The following is an 18,479-nucleotide window of genomic DNA, read 5'->3' on the forward strand; positions in this document are numbered from 1 at the left end:
ACTTGACATTTATTTTCTCTTTAGTCTGTGGACATGTGCCAAGATAACGTCTATAATATTGTCTATGATTTATAGATATTAGCCATAAAACCAACTAGCCAGAGAGCGTGGAAATGACAACTAGCAAGTTAGGTTAAAAAGTTGTTTTCGTTCGGCTTTACCAAAACGCCAAAATAGACAAATAATGTGTGTTTTCTACAAAATACTTGTAGCAACAATATAAGTAATTTTGAACAGCCGGCATCTAGAGACCATTTCTGGTTATAAAAATGGGTTTAACAAAACAATATCTTCGTTACGTAGCTGCTGGAAGTTTTAACATTATTTGTAGCAATCGAAGCAATGTCTGCAACGTGATTCTGAATGGTGTAAGCGGGCGTTATGTAGCTGCTGCAGCTTGTGAGCATGTCATCGTCTGGGATATGAGGCTTGGCGAAAAGGTAAAATGATCATTAAATCTCATATATGTTAGTAGCACTCAAATTTCTTGATTTTTGTGCTTTTTTCTTTCCTGGGATTATTGATAATGCGCAAGTGTGAAGGCAATTAGTTCCAGGCACAGGGACCAACTAAGGCAAAAGAACGATCTCCAATCCTAGTGCTCGACCTGGGAGTTCGACAAGTTTTCTTCTGTTTGAATCAAATACTGACATAAAGGTGGATTTTTTTTAACATGTATTTTCCCTTACAAAAAGGTCCGCTAAATATTTTAAAGTAATTTCATAAAGGAATTAAAGTACTGCTCAGCAAAGCTTGTGTTTATGCAGTAAGTATTTGGACAAGCCAATTTTTTTATATTTTTTAATTGCGTTCTTTTTTCGTTTGCGTTCTTATGATTTACCCAAATATTTAATTTTGAGGGCCATTTTCAACGAGTTGTAAATAACTCACTATTAGAAAATGGAATCAAGTTGGGGTAGAGTGGGATTCGAACCACAGACCTTTGGTCCGTGAGTCCGAGACACTAGCCACAGGACCACAACCCGATCTAATTGAATGTCTGACTCCTTGATGACAGTTACAAGTTACAACCGGAGCTCCTGTGTTCTTTGCAATGACAATGTGGAAGTTCAGAACTACGGGAAATTTGATATAATTTTTTTTTTCTTACATGTGTTAATAAAGTTAGAGCATTTAATTAAATGACGAAGTTTTTCAAAAATGTATTAAAATATTAATAAAAATGAACTATCAAAACATTACAACAGAAATGAAGAACACTTTTTAGAAGGGAATGTAGAAGTCTAGGCATTTACAGGACATATGACCTGTCACTGGCTAGTTTAAGCGGACACTTTACACACTTCTAGAAGGGATTATATAAAGTGTTCTTCATCTCTGTTATAATATATTAATATTGATAACTCCCAAAGGGATTGAATCTAATTATTGTCTACAAAAATTTGGATAAACTAAAAATATTGTTAAAATGAACTACTTTGAATCAGGTGAACACATGTTTACAATAATCAATCAATTATTATAGCGTTGTTATGTGTTGTGATAGATGTCCGGTTTCCGGGAAGCCATGTTTACCGCCTTTTTACGGGTCCGGGTTCAATGTCAGAAATTTTTTAAATGTCAGAAAAACTCACTCATGTGAACTCATGACGTCGTGGACTGTGTAATTTCAAAGTTACAAAACTTAAAAAAAAAATAGAATTAAAAAAAAATTCTGCCTTAGTTTGATAGTCTATTAACAAATAAAAAAATCACTGAACTTCCTCATTTAACACATAATACATTTTTTATTTTTAGGCTCAGGTCCTACCTGGAGAGAAGTTTGAAGTGACGCGCTTGACTAGTTCAGGGGACTTATTGGCTGTTGGTTACACTGATGGCAACATTAATATCTACAATTTGGCGGTGGGGGACCTTGCTTGTGTATTTGCTGGCCATAAAAGTGCTATCACCGCTCTGCATTTTGATAAGCAGGGACACAAACTGTTTTCTGGATCCTTGGTTTGTTTTTTTGTTTGTTTTACCTTCATTCTTGTATGGCACTTATATGTACACGCCACACTGGACAATGTTGATAAACTGTAGATGCAGGTGGCAAGTGAAAATTAAAAAATGAAATTAACTTTATATATATTTAGTAAATTTATTATTATTGAATCAAATTATCATTACGCTGAATTTATTCAGAGTGAAGTTAGAGCACTTTGTTAATTGCTGATTGATGTGAAGTTGCAGTATTTGGTCCACCGCTGATTAATCTTCAAATGCATATTCTGTTTGAAGTTCATTTAAGTTGGATCAATTCCATTAATTTTGATTCTGTGTAAATTTAAAACAATTCATGCATTTGCATTTTAATCGATTATTTGCATTCAGATTAATTGATTTGTTTCGAAGCTACTATTTTCTTTTGAATAAACTCATTTGGTGTAAAGTTGGTGGAATTAGATTTTTTTGCTCACTCAATACAACTACTAATTTACTCGAATTAATTTCTGAACCCAGTCTCTCGTCAAATTGATTTAATCATTAAATGCATTAAATGATTTTTAAAACACTTTTGAGAGATAAATAAAATAACTTTGCTTTATGAACCACTTTATTCATATACACAACCGACTAGTTTCGGCAACAACACGTTGCCCTCTTCGGGGTTATTTAATGATTCAATCAAATGATCTTTTATAAATTTATATTTTTAACCCTCAAGAGTGCAACGTGTTGTTGCCGAAACTAGTCGGTTTTGTAAATAAATAAAGTGGTTCATAAAACAAAGTTATTTTATTTATCTCTAAAATTATTAATGATCCACAAAGTTAGTGCTATAAATATCCAAAATCATAAATTATTTCTATTCAAATGATTCACTCTAGTGGCTAGAATCAGGTATGCAGTGAATGAGTTGAATTATGAAATGAAGACTAAACTTTTTCATGAAATAATTTTTATACTGTGAATATTTGTAGGACACAGAAGTGATTGGTTGGGATATTGTAGCAGAGACAGGTTTGGCTCGCTTCAGTGGACACAAGGCCGCCATCACTAGCCTTTGTTTTGTAGAATCCCACCAATGCATAATTTCTACTTCAAAAGATACTTTTATCAAATTCTGGGACCTAGAAACTAAACACTGTTTCAAAACATTAGCTGGACACAGATCAGAGGTATGTGGGAATATTTTTTTAAGAATCATGATAATGTATATCTGTATAATTATTTTTCATTTCAATACAAGCCCCGTCCACAACAAGTGACGCATATTCGAATGGTCAATTTTTCGTGTGATTTCTTCCAGTTTTAGCTTTCATTTACTGACATAACTTCCTCCTGAATTTGATGCCTATAAGATCAAGGATAGTATAAAACTACAAAGTCAAAAAGTTTTAAAGGTCATCTATTGAGATTTGTTTTTTTTTTTTTACTGATTAGTTAATTTATTATTTTATGTATACAAATCAATTAAGGCCCAGTGTGCCAATAAAATGATACTCGAAGAGCCAAATTTTATAGCCTTTAACTGTTGGAGATAGCTGCCTGTTAATCTGCTAGTTATATTATAATTCTTATAAAATATGTGGTAACACATATTACTGACATCCTGTCAAAAAAAATCTCTTTGTTTTTATGCCACTAAAATAAAACTCAAAAGTTTGTTGGTTTTATTATACCAACTATTGTGATTTATTATTACTGTAAATTTAAGATTCTTCATTTATGAATATTTAATGTTCCTATTTAAATTTATTTCAACAGAGAGGGAAAACATTTTTGAGAAGGGAATATGGAAGTCTAGGCATTTACAGGGCTTATGACCTGTTATTGGCTGGTTTAAGTGGCCACTTTACACACTGTGCTGTTGAAATAAATTTAAATATGAACAACTCCCTAGGGAGGAAATCCAGCCAGTCTGCAAGCATTTGGACATAATCAAACATTATTTAATGTTCTATTTATAAATATTATGACGCCTTGGATTCTGAAAGCAATTTTTTGTTTTGATGGATCAAAATATTAAGTTTTTATTTTTTTAATAATTAAGAAAAATGTAGGTACACTTAAATGTTTGAAAATCTTTTTATTCTTGAAACAGGTTTGGGCAAGCGCGTTAGTCAAATCCGATAAATATTTAGTCACTGGTTCCATTGACCAAGAACTCAAAGTATGGAAACTACGATGGAAAGATGAATCTGATCAATTGTTTGATAAAACTAAAGCTCTGGCAATAAGTGAACTTGAAAATTCGGAAGATTTAGAAGAGAGTTCTGTAAGTATTCAATAATATCAGTACAAATTCAGTTTTCTTTTTAAGCTACAATTTTTTTAATAATTAATTTTTCCACAGATGCTGCAATGTCACTTGATGGGCACCTTATTACGCGGTGGGAGGGGTCGAGTATTCTCTCTTGAGACAGATACGGAAGCTTCAGTACTAGCGTGTCACGGTCTTGATGCAGTATTAGAATTCTTTGTTTTTTGTGATGATGACGAGGCGCAGCAGAGGCTGAATAAACGCAGAAATAAAGCTACGAAAAGAGCCCTGTAAGTACTACTAAATTTCATCTGCCTCTATATTGTGGTTATTGCTTGTGTTCTCTGTACTTCAGGTGATTTTTTTTTTAAAAGGAACGTTCTCAAATATTACTTTTTCATTTTTTTTATTGATTTTCTTTGTCAAAATAATGTATCATTTTTGCAGATTAAATCTTTTCTCTATAAGTCATCCTGATTTTCACGACACTTCAAAGCATGAACTTTGGATATAGAATAATTTATTACATTTAACCATCCACCTATTAATACACGTAGACGCGCGACCTAACCCTTCAAAAGTGATGACACTTAACTCATGCCTAAACGCTCAATCATGCCCAACACGTATTTTGTCGTACTTCAACCGCTAGCTGGGTGTGATGTGAGCTTGACATTTAGAATCAAAACCAAAATGCCTGCTTGTGTCACAAAAGTGTGTTAAAACCATTTGGATAAACATTGTAAAAAGGATGGTGTAACTTTTCATCGGTCAGTATATATATCGTGGGTATATTGGCAAAAAACGTCAACTCCAAAATATGCGGATTTGACTTAATGATGCAGTTTTGTAAAGTTTTTAACACTCTACAAATTGACAAAATTTACTAAGTCATATTAAATTTCATATATTTGTAGTTTTATAAATAAATTTAAGTCGTATACCCGGTATTTTATTCAGGGTAAAAGATTTAAATAACTTAATATAAAATTTAAAAATTTCATTTAACATCTTACTATATTTAAATAAAATATAAAATAGTGAAATTGGAACAAATTTAAATGCTTGATTTCTCAAAACAGGGATTTGAGAGTTAAAGCTTTTTGCCAGTATACCCACGATGTTTTCTGGCACAGTGCAGGTTTAAATTGTGCAACTCAGTTATGAGCTTAGACTTATTCCCTGTCTGTGTAATCTATAACTGTGAAAGTACTACAATTAATTATAAAAATCATGAACATGTTTATGAGTGATTAACAAAGCTTAAAATATATATATATATTTTTTTAAATAAAAATTTGCATCCTTATGATTTACCCAAATATTTAATTTTGAGGGCCATTTTCAACGAGTTGTAAATAACTCACTATAAGAAAATGGAATCAAGTTGGGGTAGAGTGGGATTCGAACCACAGACCTTTGGTCCGTGAGTCCGAGACACTAGCCACAGGACCACAACCCGATATAAGTAATATTTTTTGTTAATGTCAAACTACGCCTAGCGGCACAATACCGAAGCTCTAACTAACAGGGATGCACTGGAAGGAAAATGTGTTTAAAAGTATAATAAATATGAATTAACATTATTTTAGCATTCCTTAAAATCCAGTAAAAATAAATGGGTAGAAATTATGAGGATTTAAGAAAAGAATCTGATTAGGATCCATCAAAGATGAATATTGTTTGTATACATTTAAATATACACATTATTTATAAACCGAAAATTTGTATCCTCCCATTTTTGGTAATATATATAATAAATAAACTGTCAAGTAAGTAAGTGTCATTAGTTTTTTTTCAATATTTTATTCTATGGGGCGCATCTTTATGTATTAATAGGTCAATGTATTACTACATAATAATAATTGTCTTCAAAGTGCTCATTGTAATTGCCCAATACTGGATAGGACAGACAATGTCAAATACTTAGGAGTTATTATTGATATAAATTTAAAGTGGAAACAGCAGATTGAAAATGTTACTAATAAACTTAAGAAATTAACGTATTTATTCAAAACAATTCGAAATATAATTAATGTACAGGAACTTTTAAAGATTTATTTTGCATTGTGCCAATCAATTTTGGAGTACGGTATAATCGGTTGGGGTGGTGCGAGTGACACAGCTTTAAATAGTGTATTGGTTGCACAAAAATCCATCATTAAAATAATACTCAGAGTCCCGATACAGACATCTACTGAAGAAATATTCCATAAATCACAACTTATGACACCAAAACAATTATACGCTAAAACAATACTCACTTATAGATTCAAACACTACTCTTACTCAAATGAAAGACATAACCCCCACAATACATCACATACAAATAATATAATCACTAGATCCTCAACACATAAACAACTTAAACAAATACAAACTAATACCACTTTCAGACAAAGGGATTTTGAGTATTATTCAATTAATATCTATAACCTACTTCCACTATCTATTAAAGCAATTAGTAATGAGAAAATGTTTAAAAAGGCTATAAAAAAATGGATAGTGGAGCTAGGTAGAAGTAAAATGGATTGTCTCATTCGCCCATACCAATGCTGAATCAACTGCTCCACAACTGTATGGCTTATGTTAGGTTTTTGTTGTTTTCATTGTGTGTTTTGTAATATAAATAATACAGATGTATATAAATACCTTGTTTTTAAAACTGTCTGAATATTTGTTAATTATGTTTGTTTTTTTAAGTGAGTCTTCTTTGTTTATTCTCAAATGTAATTAAAAAAAAACTAAATTGTTAAGTGTCCTCGGCACGGGAAACCCCAGTGAGGTCACATTATTTTTATTATTAATTTATAGTTTGTAAGCGAAAAATATGAATAAATAAATAAATAAATGAATTTAACTGATTGTTGTAAAAACTATTGGATTGTTGACAAGCAGCCTTCACTAATTATATCTTGCAAACAATTTGTTGTGTTATTCTTACTTTATAAAATTATATGATAAAAACAAAGTTCTATAAATGTATTAAATTATTGCAACAGGGAAAAAAATATTCTCGGGGGAAATGTTTCTAGTGATGAATTCTTTTACAGAAAACAGTCGGAGGAAATAAAGAAAGAAGATGAGGATGAGCAAAGTTTTGATCAAAGTGAATTTGATAATCTCGCTCTTAGTGATGAAGTACGTCGCCTACCACGGATGGAATTGGGAAATAAACTTAAAGGAATTCACCTGATAGCAGGGGCTGGTGGAGAGTTGAGACTCGCTCTGTCTCTTGCTAACAACACCCTAGAACTACATAGTATACGATTATTGAAGAAAACCGCTGAATGTAAAGATTTTTCTCTAACTTATATGAAAAAAAAAACTATTCATAACCGTTAAAACAATGGTTAATATGAATAATCTAACTCATATCTGACTTGCAGTTAATTATGTAATACTTTACCTTGCTCACTATATGAGAGGTCTCGGGTTCGATCCTGAGTTTGGTTTATTTATTTATCAAACACCCAGAGGGCTCCTACAATGAACAGTTTAAATGCACATAAAGTATACACATTTAGTAACAGTTATCGACACAAAATATTTATTTCAAAGGGTGTTTTTCTACTGCGATATTTCAGACTCTGGTTATCTTACCTTCATGTGACAAAATAATGATCGATAAAGGCTGCGATTAGTTTACCAATGAGTAGTTATTCAAATTAAATGCAATATTTTTTTTAAGGAGCCTGAACTAACTACATCTGATTGAAGATCACAATGAAATTTCCCAAAAAAATCTTTTTGAACTTCCTTTAATAAATTTTGTTGTCTTTTCAGATTCTTGTTTACGTCAAATTTCTAGTTTTGGGCATCAAACAGAAATACGCTGTGTAGCATTTAGTTCTGATAATCTAGCTATTGCTTCTGGCAGTACAGATTCTGTAAAACTATGGAATAGGTATGTTTATAGTGCATATCTTTCGTTTTGTGTTGGTAAAAATGTTTGTCTTTTTAATTATTGCATTTTTTAAAGGCCATCACAGGTGTGTCTTCGTACTGTTCCAACTGGCGCAGTTGTAAGTCTTTGTTTTGTTCCCGGAGACCGTCATTTATTAGCGGGACAACAGAATGGAAAACTATTGATTATAGACATCGCTGCTGGTGATATTCTAGAAGAAATTCCAGCGCATAAAGCTGAGATTTGGAGTATCACACTGTTGCCAGATCAAGTAAGCTTAATGTTAACTACTAAAAGATCCTATGGTAATTGATAAGCAATAAAAAACAAAAGTTTTTAAGGATAGGTATAAATATTTTTAGCATTTTTTATATTTTTCAGTAACATATCAGTATTAGTTAATGTAATATTTTGAAATAGGAACAGTTCGGTAGTCAGATGGCAGAAGGGACCATCTGTAATTTTTAAAAATGTTCAGGAGAGCGGAAACATGACTCAATTTCAAGACTTCAATCCCCAAACTAAAATATTTTAGTGTTGCTTTTCAATAATAATTTATCATTCTAAATTAAGGTGTTTTTTTTTTTTACTTACTCTTATTTGGCATATTATTTGTTACTCCTATTTCTTATATTTCTTACTATAGTATAGAGTGAGTTTCTAGAAAACATATCTAAATTATCATTTAAATTTTGTTTTATATATATATTATTTTTCTGTTGATTTCAATGATACTATTATTTTTTTAATACCACTGTATTTTTACTATTATTTTGTTGATTTTATTGATACTATTATTTTGTATATTTGATTATATCTGATTATCTTTTTTTGCGTTGTATTCTTTGGAATTTTATTATTTATTACTTATACCTTGTTTTTCTGGATTGTTATTTTATTGAATCACATGTCATTATAATTTAATCTAATTTTTATTTTATTTATTTATATATATACTCCCAATGGGCATTTTTAAGGACATATTTATGCATAGAAAATTATTATAAAGGAAAGTAGAAAGACACAATGGTATATAGTAGACTTGGTGGGAGTGGAAGCGGGAGAGAGGTGTTTATAATTGAATTTGATTCAGCTATCGTTTGAAAGAAGACAACTTTTTATCAAAGAAATCAAGACTGGTATGTTTGTTGGCAGACCTATGAATTCTGGGCATAGGTGAATGAAAACCATAGTTAGTAAATAAATTTTACTATGTATGTATTTTTTATTGTTAATTATTATGGCTTGACACGGGCATAGCCTAAAAAGCCTTAATAAGTTCATTTATATTTAAACGAGTGTCATTTTGAATGAATAAATAATATTATCCATAATATTATTAAGTTCTAAGACCAATTATCACATGAACTCGCCTATCCCTAGGCTCCACAGATATGGTAATCAGTATGAGGATAAGGCTGATATATTTGATTTTGGACTTGATAGTTATAAAACTAGTCTGATTTCTTTTTTTCTCTCGCAATATAATTCATATTTATTATGTTTAAAAATGTTTTGCTTTTTCATATTTATGTACGAGGTGTGTTCAGAAAATAACAGGAATTTTTTAATTTTGCGGGTTTGAAGAGTCCGATTGTCAATCAATAAAAATTAAATAAAGTGTGTGAAATGTTAACAAAGGCCTATAGTGAGTCTGCTATGAATTTACAAGTGGTATAAGCGTTTCCAAGATGGCCGTGAAGATGTTGAAGATGACGAACGGCCTGGACGCTCTAGCACATCAACAACTGATGAAAGCGTGAAAAAACTTAATGAAATGGTTATGAACGATCGCTGAAGATGTTGAAGCGCGTGGCAGAAAAATTTGTTCCAAATTTTTGAATTTTGAACAAAAACAGCGGCGAATGGAAGTTGCTCAAGTGTCACTAAATCAAGTCAACGACGATGCAGAATTTTTGAAACATTTTAAAATGGATGGCGAAACATGGGTTTACGGATATGACGTCGAAACTAAGGCTCAATCGTCCCAGCGTGGAGGTATTCTGAATCACCAAGATGAAAATCGCTGTACACGTCTAACCTTAGCGGCTGCCACAGGCAAAGTAAACAATGAATACAGCTGAAAATTTTGACATTCTTCAGGGGCATGCATACCAACATAATTTTTTTTTGATTGACAGTCGGACTCTCCAAACCTGCGAAATTAAAAAAATCCCCCTATTTTCTGAACAAACCTCGTATATATGTATTTCGCTAATATTTTTGGTTACTTATCTGTTTTTACTTGTTACTATTGTTATAGTTAAGCAATTTTATCATTTTTATCGTGTATTTTTATATGTACATATCATTATGTTTTTTTTCTGTTCTTCATATTTATGTTCAATGTATATGTTAAAGGCAATTTATGCCATTTACGTGAAAATAAAAATGTAAAGAAATATTTCTTTAATTGATAAGAATGTGAATAAAAATTCAAACAAATTTTTTTCAAGAGAAAAAAAAACAAATAGGTATTGTGTAGATTTTGAGCTCGAAAACAAGTCACTGGCATTATTTTAAGTGTTTTTAAATGATAATTTTTGACATCGTTTGAACTGTTTTTCAGCATGGATGTGTTACTGGAAGCAGTGATAAAACTGTTAAAGTTTGGGACTTTGAACTTATTCCCGATACTTCGGGGGACACAAAAGCTAGAGTTTTGTCTCTTCTTCACAAACGTATCTTACAGCTTGAGGAATCTGTGTTGTGTGTTCGTGTAAGCCCTAATTCTAAATTTATCGCAATTGGCCTCTTGGACTCAACTGTTAAAATATTCTTCATGGATTCTTTTAAGGTATGTCGGGTCAAAAATTTAGAAAGTAAAATAGTTAAAAATTTTAAAAAGCAATTTCCTAGGCTGTTATATTTCATTCAAATATTATTTACACAATTACAAATAAAAACATTTATTGCATATTTGTTTTCTTTTTCAGTTTTACCTTTCTTTATATGGACACAAATTGCCTGTTCTGTGTTTAGATATAAGCTACGACTCTACTTTGATAGCTACAGGATCAGCTGACCGAAATGTTAAAATTTGGGGCATGGACTTTGGCGATTGCCACAAATCTATATTTGCCCATGACGATTCTGTGACAAGCCTCCAGTTCATACCTAAAACACATTACTTCTTCACGTGTGGAAAAGATGGGAAAGTTAAGCAATGGGATGGTGATACATTCGATAAAATTAATACTCTTCAGGTTTGGACCGTAATTTTAACTTAATTAGTACAAAATGTGAATTACATACAACCTAATCCTGTAAAATGGCAAATTAATCCAATTGCCTTTAAAGTAAATAGACATGTTACAGGCTCGAAGTCGATGGTATTTTAATTAGTGGGTAATTACAAAATATTACATAAACATGAGCCCATTGCAGGTAAAGTGAGCCAATTGTATTCAAAGTTTTATATCTATGAGATTTTTGCCAAACTGTTTTGATATTTTTAATAACTTATTTATTTATTAAAATAATAAGTTGTTTTATTTATTTTATTATGAATATGAATAACCACAAAGTTAGTGCTTCAAATATAAAACTTGTTTATTTATTTATTGACGCCCAAGGGGCTTTTCTATATACAGAGGTTATAAACAATTAACAAATATAAAAATGAAAAAAAAAACAAATAAAAATAGTAGGTACTTGATATAATTTTTTTAAGAATGATATTTTGTTTCTTAAAATTTGTTAATGTTGAAACAAATATATCAATTTTTTGTCATCTGTGTGTTTGTTCCCGAGAGAGTGAATTCTCAGAAACAGAGAATTAATGTGTGAAATTGACTTGCTGATTTTAATGTATTTAAAATAAAGGTAATGCCTCATTGGCCTATTAGGCTCATTGAAATAAATACTGTTGACCAAATCAGGAACATCAAAAAGATAACTTATAACTTTATATAAAAAAAACAGATGAGAAATAACTCTTCTACCAGTACTTTAAGTAAATTCAATGTAGATAAGATAAGATTATATTTTCTCGCAGTAAATGGATGTAACATGGATGTTTTGTACATAAAGAACCAGGAACAAAAAGGTTTTTGGATTATTCTGCTCACAGAAATGTAATATATATCAGCAATGAGTTTACTTCACCTTTAAAATGTCAGTTCACTTCACTTCACCTGCAATGGGCTCATATAATATCTAAAAGATATTAAAAAAGTAAGAGAATCTTACATTGGAAAACTCCCTCAGAGACGTGAAAAATATAAATATCAAAAATTGGCGGCCTTTGTGGTGCAATGGCTAAGGCGCTTGACTCACGCGGAAGGCTCCGGGTTTGATTCCCTGTGAGAACACAAAAATTAAATGCCTTCTCAAGCCTTGGTGTTCTGTGCTGTAATTCACCACTGTAATTAGGGCATCAGGCCTGTTGCGGTGAAATAAATATTTAAAAAAAAAACAAGAAAATGCTTTAATCACATTACAACTGTGAGAAACAACAGATTTATTGTTTCATGCGTAAATACAATCCAATTCATGAAATAAGTAGATAATAAGGTAACCTCACTGGCAGCGATGCCATAGCTATGGCAACGAGTTACGCAGAAATATAAGTGTTTGGATGTGTATTGTGATTTCCTATCTCTTTATTTCCAATTTTTAATGGCAATTCAATATTTTCTGAATACGGGATGCAACTAGTAAGGGAATAACGTGTCTATTTATCAGAGATTTAATTGTCATAAAGATCTTTTAAATATGAAATATTTCTCATAAAATATTGATGTTTTCGAAATTCTAAACAATATCAAAATATTTTAGGGGCACATGGGTGAAGGTCGCTGTGTCAGCGTAGCTCCCAGTGGGCTGTTTGCAGTATCTTGCGGTGGAGATCGCGTCTTGCGCCTGTGGGAGCGGTCGGAGGAGACTCTCGTACTAGGAGACCCCGAGGAGGGCGTAGAAGAAGAACTCATTACAAAAGACAAGGTCTGTAAAACTACGAACTGTTATTTATTTAAGTGTTGTGTTTAATATTTTATTAACCTCACAGTTACATAGAACAAATTTTTCCATACATCATTTTGACAATAATTTAACTATTCGTTAGTGGTGATGTAAAGAACAAATCCCAAAAACCAATAACATAATCAATTTAATTTGAAAATGACGTAATCAGTTCAAATTTAATAATAAATAGATTGTAACATAGTGGGCTCTTTTTGTATTTCCTAATCGAGAAAAATTTCACAACAGTATTTCTTTAGCAGACCAGAATTCAAATACCATTTTTTTTATTATGCTTTCAGACTACTTTGCCAGGTGTTCCAAATCTTAACATGCCATCAAAGAAGACTATTGGTAGTGAAAGAGCTGTAAGTTTCAAATATTCACATTTAATTGAGGAATTATTTTACACAGGTACTCTTTATAGCATATCCAATTAATTTCAACAGGATGTCAACTCTTCGCTAAAAATACTGAAAAAGGAAATCGAGTGGCGATAAGTCTGCCTCGAAGTGTAATAATGATTGGCGCATTCACTTACCGTATTTGTGGTCCCAGGTTTAATTCCTGGCATATTTGTTTTAAAGGTGGCTTTACACTGCAATATTTCTAACTGAGACTAACCATTTTACCTTCACAAAACGGGTAATTAAGATACGCTGCATTTGGTGAAACCATAGGGTGACATTAGGCAAATGACGAATATGATATGTAATTAATATTTTTTGGCAAATTCTTAAAATAATACTGATACCTAGTTACGTCATCTGTCTACTATTTTTCTTGGAGTTATTTATAATTTATCACTTAATTTCAGGCTGACTCCATCCTAGAGTGTCTGGATGTATGTTCGGAGTTTAGAAGTAAGTCTGCAGAAACTACAGGGAAGATCCAGTTGCCTGTACTGATGCAGGCGTTTGACTGTTCTACTCCGGATGATTTCTTCTGCAAAACTATTCAGAGAATAAGAGCCAGGTTTGAACATTAGAAAATAATTTTTAAATGTTACATGTTATTGCCGGTAAGCTATGTCACAACTTTTGATAAAATCAGTTTCTTTGGAATTTTACTGTCTGTAAAATAAACCTCATAATAAAATGATTTATTCTGATTTTATTATTAAAGCTATGAATTTGGTGACGCAAAATAGCCACAATACATAAAAATAAATAAAATTTCAATTGTGCAAGTCTATTTTGACATCATTTCAACAAATAATTAAGTGATAAAGTATCTCATAAAATTTTACATTTGTGTTTTCAACTTTGAAAACACAAATGTCTACTTTAGACAGCTATATATATCTCGAGAAGGATGGAGTCACTATTCTATTTATGGTTGAACATTCATATTTTTATTTAAATATATAATAAATTTAGCTGTCATTTACTGTAGGTACTTATTTTATTTACGCTTTTGCTCATGTTTTTACAATTTCCCTTTTATTTCAGTGATCTGGAAGAGGCTCTCATTATACTACCGTTCAAATCGGTCTGTGAGATAATAAAAATGCTACCTTCGGTGCTTCAAAGGAAAGACAACTGTGAACTAATGTGTAAACTGACTGTATTCTTGATAAGGATCCACCACGCTGCAATAGTCGCCAGCCACAATCTCCTGAATGACATTATCACAATTCAAAACCTTATTATGACAAGGATGACTGAATTCCGAGTATGTATACATAGTGCTTTTAACACATTGTAGTCGGGCGCTTCGAACAATAGACTCTAGCCTATAGCGGGTGTTTTTCGCGATTAGCGCAAAAATATATCGCTTTCTTAAAATTGACACAATTTCTAAACCAAATAATATTTTCGATCGAAATTTTCAAAGAAATCATATTTGACATTTGATCATCAAAAATAAATAAATTTAGGTAAAAAGTGGTCAATAATTGGTTTTACTTTGCATAATCGGTCGGAACTATCTATGATTTCTTCATTGTTAGAAAAATGCCACGCTTTCCATATCTGCCGAAACCGGTCTCTGGACATCGTTTTAGCAAAATAAGGAGTTTCGGTTGTTGGTTCAGTAGACCAGTACTCGTCCCTTATATCCTTTCGAACTTGTCCCATCAAAATAATCAGCCCCAAAAACTTTTTCATTTCTTTCAAAGTAATATTTTTCCACTTTCCCGATTTTTTATATAATTTGTAATTATGTGAGTTTTGGTGGTAATATCTATTAGATTCGTTTATAAAATATTCAAACAAATCATCACCGATAAATAACTCTATCGCATCACTTACAGTTTGAGGACAATGGACATTTGAATTCAAACCGCGGCGGCCTAAAAACGATTCCAGAACTGGAGGATTATCAAACGATGACCACTCGTCCACATCCTCATCTGAGCTCGTCTCCGAATCAGAATCACTTTCAATAGTGCGACGGTGAAACGTTCTAGGTCTTGGTATTTGTTCATCATCACTCGGTTCTTTGTCTGACAACTCTTCAATGTCATCATTCCATGAACAATTGGATAAATTGTCGGCATACACTTCATCGTCACTATCATTGGCTTGTAAAGACATTTTTGTAGGGGTAACGTCCTATACAATGCTAATATATTCAAACAAGAAAATACCAAACAGTAAACAAAACAGTGCGAGCGGTATGAAAAATAGTCCAATACGTGAAATGACTCAAACTAAACTGGAGATTGAGATCGCATAAAACTCTAAATTTCTGGCGACGCCTTTACAAGTGGCACACTAGCCAATCCGGACAAGGCATCTCAAATAACGTCGACAGACTGTCGCCTAGCACCCCAGGTAGCAAATCACCCTTCAAGGCGTTTTATTTCACGCTGATAACAAACCCGTTTAATGCCGTTTCCCGCCAACAACCGACAGTCGACAAAAACGGCATTTGCCGTGTCCCGCGGTTGACCGACAGTCCGCGAAAAACGGCAAATGCCGTGTCCCGACGACAATGTGTTAATGTCTAATATGTATTACAAAAAATATGAAACCAGCAATATACAGGGTGTTCATTAAACCCTGTCACATCCGAAACCACGATGATCAGTAGGAGTAAGAAGACATTGGCACATTAAAATATTCTTTTAGAACATATAAAATGTAAAAAAATAAAACATTAAAAAAGCAAATGGTTGCTTACTTCTGCAGGGGAGAAACGAGGGGGGAGTCTGAAACTGCCAACGGCACGGCCGTGCCCTTCTCGCTTCTCCCCTGCAGAAGTAAGCAACCGTTTGCTTTTTTTTAATGTTTTATTTTATTAGGACAGATTGATGTTTCGCATGCGAAAAGGGATTGATGTTATTTATTCAAAAAAATTATGTAAATTTACGTGGTTTTTTTTGTGCATATTTACTAGATTAATTGTTTTACCATTAATTTAATTTAATTATTAAATATAAGAATGTATGTGTTTGTAATAATGACTACTTATTAAAACATAATTTTGTTGCTTAAGGATATGGTTGGATACAATCTTCACGCCCTGCAATGGCATCAAAGGGAATTTGAAACTTTAGAAAAGGAAGCTCTATTCAAAGATGCCACTAAGAACAGGAAAAAGAAAAACACCAAGAGAAAGGCTAAAGAAAACCTCAAGCGATCCATTATTGTATTAAGTTAAAAAATAAATAAATAATGTGACCAACATAATTAATTTTATTGCTTTAAAAAATATGCTTATTTCCTTTAAAGAGATTGGAAAAGTGCAATGGCCAAGAAAATACTGATTTTTATCCCAGTAAGTTGAAAATTATTTCATGTGAATTTATCATTATAATTGGTCATATAAACTCAAAAATAAGTTAAGAAAGATCAGAAAACAAAGTATGTACATTAGGGTGGGCCGATAATTTTTTTTTCCGAATTTCGAAATGAAAGGGGTCTAAAAAGTTGCCTTTTGGATTACTCGGGACGCAAAAAATATATTAAAAAAATATTTGATACTACTTTTGGCCCTCAACCAGAGCTTGAAGTTTTTGAAAAAGTCAATTTTTTGTCCTAAACCGGCTGTCATTTCGTATTTAAGTAAGAAAATCAGTCTAATTAAATTGTATAATCTGCATGAAATCTTATTATATAAGCATCCAAGGGCGTGAGTTGCACTTTGTTTTGTAATAAATGGGTAGCATTGTTTTAATGTGCCATTGTTTTCGTCAATTTTAGTCAGGCGCTCAACGGAATCAGTTCCGCGGAGTGTAAATTTTTTGCATTTCGGTAGTTTTAAAACGTGTTCGAATTTGTAATGTGATTAAGTTATATCTTTACGAACAAAAAATAATTTTATCAATATAGATAATTAAAAAATGTTCAGACAGTTATAAACTTCAAACATCTGTTGAGGGCCAAAAGTAGTATGGAATATTTTTTTTTATAATTTTTACGTTCGATGCGATCCAAAAGACAACTATTTAGACCCCTTTCACTTTGATATCTAAAAAAAACTTCATACATCATCGGCCCACTCTAATGTACATTGAATGTATTGTGTAAGTTGTTTTTTTCCAGTGATAGGGATCTGGAGGGAGCAAAAAATACACATATCATAGTAGCTGCTACGATTTATTGTAAAAAAATACTCTAATCACTACATAGCCAATTTTTAAGTTAGTTTAAGTATCCATCCCTGCGTAAGTAAGTTGTGAGATCACCGTTACCGATACATACGATGTCTTCACTGGAATATCATTTTACCAAACATCTCAAATTCACGAGTATTTTCATTTACTCGACTTAATCTCAAAAATAAACGAAAGAAAAACTTACTGGCTGCGTACATTACGAGATTCTTGTAATAATACAATGATGAGAAGTCAGTCATGAAGCTTAAAGTAGTAAAGCTTTAGTATCGTATTACATATAGAGGATTATACAAAACTTTCTATTGCTTATCCATTCCATTTCCCTTCACATTTGTCCATTCTTAGTTTCTTACAAGGCAACCTTTACTTCCTACACACCTCGGTACATCATATATCTTCACATCCAAAACAGGAAACAGCAGATTAGCAATTAGCGAATTAACAAAACCAAGGTACAAAACATAATATTTAGATCAGAGTTCGGGTCGGTGAGTATGTCAAATGGAGAATTTTCTAATGCTACTTCAAACACAAGAGATAGGTTCGCAGGTTTGGAAATTGTACAAAATGCGTGTTTACTTAAATTAAATAATAATTAATTGTTTAATAGGTTCATTGTTTCAAAATATTACGATGGTAAATGTTAATGTCATCACACAAATGAGAAATAAATTAGTATCGAATGATATAAATTATAATGCTGCACAAATTACTAATCCAATAAGATTAATGGCGTAATTCTACACTAAAACATAATTTTACATCTATATGAAATATAATATCGAAAAAATACTGTTCAATTTTAAATGAATCAAATATAAAAAGCCTTAACAATA

At 31.9% G+C, this 18,479-nt stretch overlaps 1 protein-coding gene across 1 annotated transcript; it reads left to right on the plus strand.

Moving 5' to 3' along the window:
• Positions 1-100: 100 nt before the first annotated feature.
• On the plus strand, positions 101-16,709 carry LOC148283153 (WD repeat-containing protein 3). Its single transcript, XM_088223978.1, has 15 exons — positions 101-440; positions 1,759-1,962; positions 2,928-3,125; positions 4,052-4,225; positions 4,304-4,500; positions 7,264-7,502; positions 7,997-8,117; positions 8,193-8,388; positions 10,687-10,914; positions 11,054-11,323; positions 12,897-13,061; positions 13,382-13,447; positions 13,897-14,054; positions 14,531-14,753; positions 16,521-16,709. The coding sequence occupies exons 1-15, from the start codon at positions 270-272 to the stop codon at positions 16,683-16,685; spliced, it is 2,775 nt and encodes a 924-aa protein (XP_088080104.1). The 5' UTR covers positions 101-269; the 3' UTR covers positions 16,686-16,709.
• The last annotated feature ends 1,770 nt before the right edge of the window (positions 16,710-18,479 follow it).

This window comes from Micrasema longulum, unplaced genomic scaffold (genome assembly GCF_059751315.1).
Source record: "Micrasema longulum isolate JH-2025_06_02 unplaced genomic scaffold, ASM5975131v1 h1tg000260l, whole genome shotgun sequence".
Taxonomy (NCBI): domain Eukaryota; kingdom Metazoa; phylum Arthropoda; class Insecta; order Trichoptera; family Brachycentridae; genus Micrasema; species Micrasema longulum.